The sequence below is a fragment of the Saccopteryx bilineata genome, unplaced genomic scaffold (genome assembly GCF_036850765.1).
Source record: "Saccopteryx bilineata isolate mSacBil1 unplaced genomic scaffold, mSacBil1_pri_phased_curated manual_scaffold_23, whole genome shotgun sequence".
NCBI classification, from domain to species: Eukaryota; Metazoa; Chordata; class Mammalia; order Chiroptera; family Emballonuridae; genus Saccopteryx; species Saccopteryx bilineata.
Window position 1 is genome coordinate 365,015 of NW_027095449.1, and position 3,169 is coordinate 368,183.

Sequence of the window (3,169 nt, forward strand, 5' to 3'; positions counted from 1 at the left end):
TTCATGCTTTTGAGGTTCTCACTAAGTTCACTGAGCATCCTTATAATTCATGTTTTAAACTCTAGTGGATTGCTTGTCTCCAATATGCTTAGGTCTTCTTCTGGAGCTTTGTTCTGTTCTTTCACTTGGGACATGTTTCTTTGTCGTCTCATTTTGGCCATCTCCCTGTGTCTGATTAGGTAAGTCTATGTATCAGGTAGAGCCGCTATGTATTCCAGGCATGAGAGAGTGACCTAATGTAGTAGGTGTTCTGGAGGGTCCAGTAGCACAGCCTCCTCAATCACCCAAGCTGGGCCCTTGAGCTACCTGTGTGGGCTGTGTACACCTTTCGCTTGTTGTTGAGCCTTGCTGACAGTTGGCATGTCAAAGGAAGGAATTTACCCCCAGACCGACCTACTAAAAGGACTGAATGTGACCACTGACCACGATGGAGGATCAGCTGTGCAGGGGCCCACTAACGTGTGTACGAATGAACACACGCCCCTGACAGACACCAGTTGTGTTAGTGTGTCTGTGTGTCGTTAGTGGGCATAATTGGTTTCATTGTTGAAAGGACAGAATTAAAGATGTGATTTCAGGAACTTTACAGGTTACTCATTATTGTTATTACATTCAGTAGAAATTTTATCTTTATTTAATGCAGTAGAAATCAGCATTTTAAAGAAGGAAATTAGTATCTAAGAACATAAAACTGGCTTTAGACATTTGCAAATGGAAGAAATTGTATGTATACAGCTTTCAAAAAGATTTTGTATAATATTTCAAAACAAACAGTAACTTTTATAATAATTTGTTCATTGATAAATGAAGTACTATTAAGGTTTAAACACTTTGCAGCATCTGAAGCACTTACTGACATCAGGTGCCGCAGTGTATAGAGGAGGTCCGGTGACTCACCCTCTATATCACAGTGATAGTTACTGGTCCATCACTGTCCTCCAGGACTCTTGCATTCTGGACCAATGTTCCGTACAGGAATTACCATTAATTTTCTGAGCACAGTTAATGGTAAGCTACAGACTAAACTGCACAAGCTACAGAGTAAGCAGTAAAACAACCTGCTTATTCTGAGCAATACAAAAAATAACAGAATTATCAATTTGACAAACAACTGAATATAAAATAGAATCCACACTAATATTTTGTCTAGGACTCTTTTTAAGCAATTCTCTTTGGCCACAGTTGTGTGACGTCTCTGAGTTTCCATGTGCTGTATAAGAGCCCCTCTGAAATCCTCTACTCTTTCCTCTGACTGCTCGGGCCCACACGCTGGTCCTGTCACTAGGCGGTACAGCCCATTGGTGTAGTGGGCCCCCCTCTTCTCCATCATCAGACCCTCAATCACACCCATTAGCTCCCCCACTTGGTCAGCCCTCTCACTCCCTCTCGCCCGGTTGTTAAAGGCACAAGCTCGTCCCCCCACATGCTGCCACCAGCGTGCGTAGGGCTTTGTTGTCTGAGTCGTGGATGTACTCCATCAGGGAGTCCCCAGCGAGGTCTTCCTTGTGGGTGAAGAGGACAATTGTGTGTCCCAGGGCATCCTCTCCAAAGAGCTCCCGCACCCTCTGCGCGGCCTGCTGGTCCTGGCTGGTGAATCGGCCCAGCTGCGTCACCAGGAGTAGCACGTGGGGTCCCGGGGCCGAGAGCAGGTAGCACCTGTGCACCTCTGTGTGCAGGGCATCAGAGTGGCCGGGCCCAGAAAACATGTCTGGCGTGTCAATCAGGACCAGCTCTCTGTTGCCCCAGCTGCCCCGACTGGCGCTGCAGGTCTTAGTGTAGGGCTGGGCGCACAGCTGGGACGCAAAGGCTCCCTTGCCCAGGATGCTGTTCCCGGTGGCACTTTTCCCGGTTCCTGTTCTGCCCACCAGGATGATCCTCAGCTCTGACCCCCGGCCGGGCTGGTTCTTCATACAGAGCCCTGTTAAGCACAAGTGTGATTATTCTACTGATTATGCCGATAGAATATTTTTAATGATCAGGAGTTATCCTCACTCATGGAAAAGATACTCTTGCGATATTTTGCAGTTGGGAAATAGAAACTAACTCCATGATCAAATAAAAGAAACTAATCATGGTTTTTGAACATCTGGCTTTCTCTAGGACTACAGCGTATTACCACGTTGGATCCTAGAAAACATACTGGGGGTGGGGTGGGGCAGGAGAGGGACTTAGAAACGGGTGTCATCGTGCAAGGCTTGCCTGAATCACTCTGCCTGGCTCTCTTGAAGACCAGGTTTCCGGGAACTGGAGATGCGAAGCCAAGACTGTGATTTGCACCCTCAGGTGGGTTAAGCATCCTGACTCTGCTCCAAGGCCAGGAAGAGCTCCCCTTATCTCAGCTGGGCAGGGGTGTGGTCGTAACAGCCAATACAGTGGCTGGACCGGGTTATATTGGAAAGGGCAGTGTAAAATGATTCTTCCTTAAGAATAAACAGCTAATAGCTTGCATTCTGCTTAGAGACAATAGCATGATTTGCATATAAAATAGGCACAGAATAAGGCAAATTAAGCATGCACAGGTAAAGTCACTTCCTTACCTGAGTGACTGCTTTCATTTTGGTCCATCATTGATCCTGAGGGACAGAGAGACCGGAGATCTAGAAAACAGCAAAAACAACCTATTAACTTTTAGTTCTGAATCATGCAAGACCCTTATATTTTTCTAGTACATTCACAGGCATGCCTGATATTGTTACACACAGCTGACAAGGTGAACAAACAAGTCACTTCCCCAAAGTCACCCAGTGAGGGTCTTGTTTGGATCCGGCAGCACCTCCAAAGTGAAAGGCACAGAAACCCTGGCCACATGTTAACGCCCAAACTCTTTCCAGTGAGGGCTAGTCATTGGCTAAGGAACCTCTGCCAGTAATGTGTAATCTAAATTATATTACCTTCACAGTTCCTGTAAACTGGCTTCACATATGCTGAAGGAAGTCACTCTAAACTGTTTCCCTTAAAATAGGGTGAATGTGTTCTTTAAAATAATTTTACTTGAGCATAACCTGGGAACTATATTGCAGAACTTTCTCTGAAGGTGGGCTTACCTGATAAAAGACACAGACAGCTCCCCTGTTCAAACTGGTGACCTCTCAGCTCAGCGCTAGAGAAAAAGAAAACAGAAACCCGTGTCAGTCTTCTTCCTGTCACCTCCACTGAGCTTCCCCTCTGC

General features: G+C 46.1%; 1 protein-coding gene across 1 annotated transcript; it reads right to left on the reverse strand.

Annotated features, from left to right (window-relative positions):
- Nucleotides 1-573: 573 nt before the first annotated feature.
- On the reverse strand, nucleotides 574-2,781 carry LOC136318254 (GTPase IMAP family member 2-like). The gene is given in 4 exon segments (XM_066250644.1): nucleotides 574-1,420; nucleotides 1,422-1,918; nucleotides 2,538-2,597; nucleotides 2,701-2,781. Coding segments are annotated over 3 exon segments (1,020 nt in total). The 5' UTR covers nucleotides 2,569-2,597; nucleotides 2,701-2,781; the 3' UTR covers nucleotides 574-928.
- Between the last annotated feature and the right edge of the window lie 388 nt (nucleotides 2,782-3,169).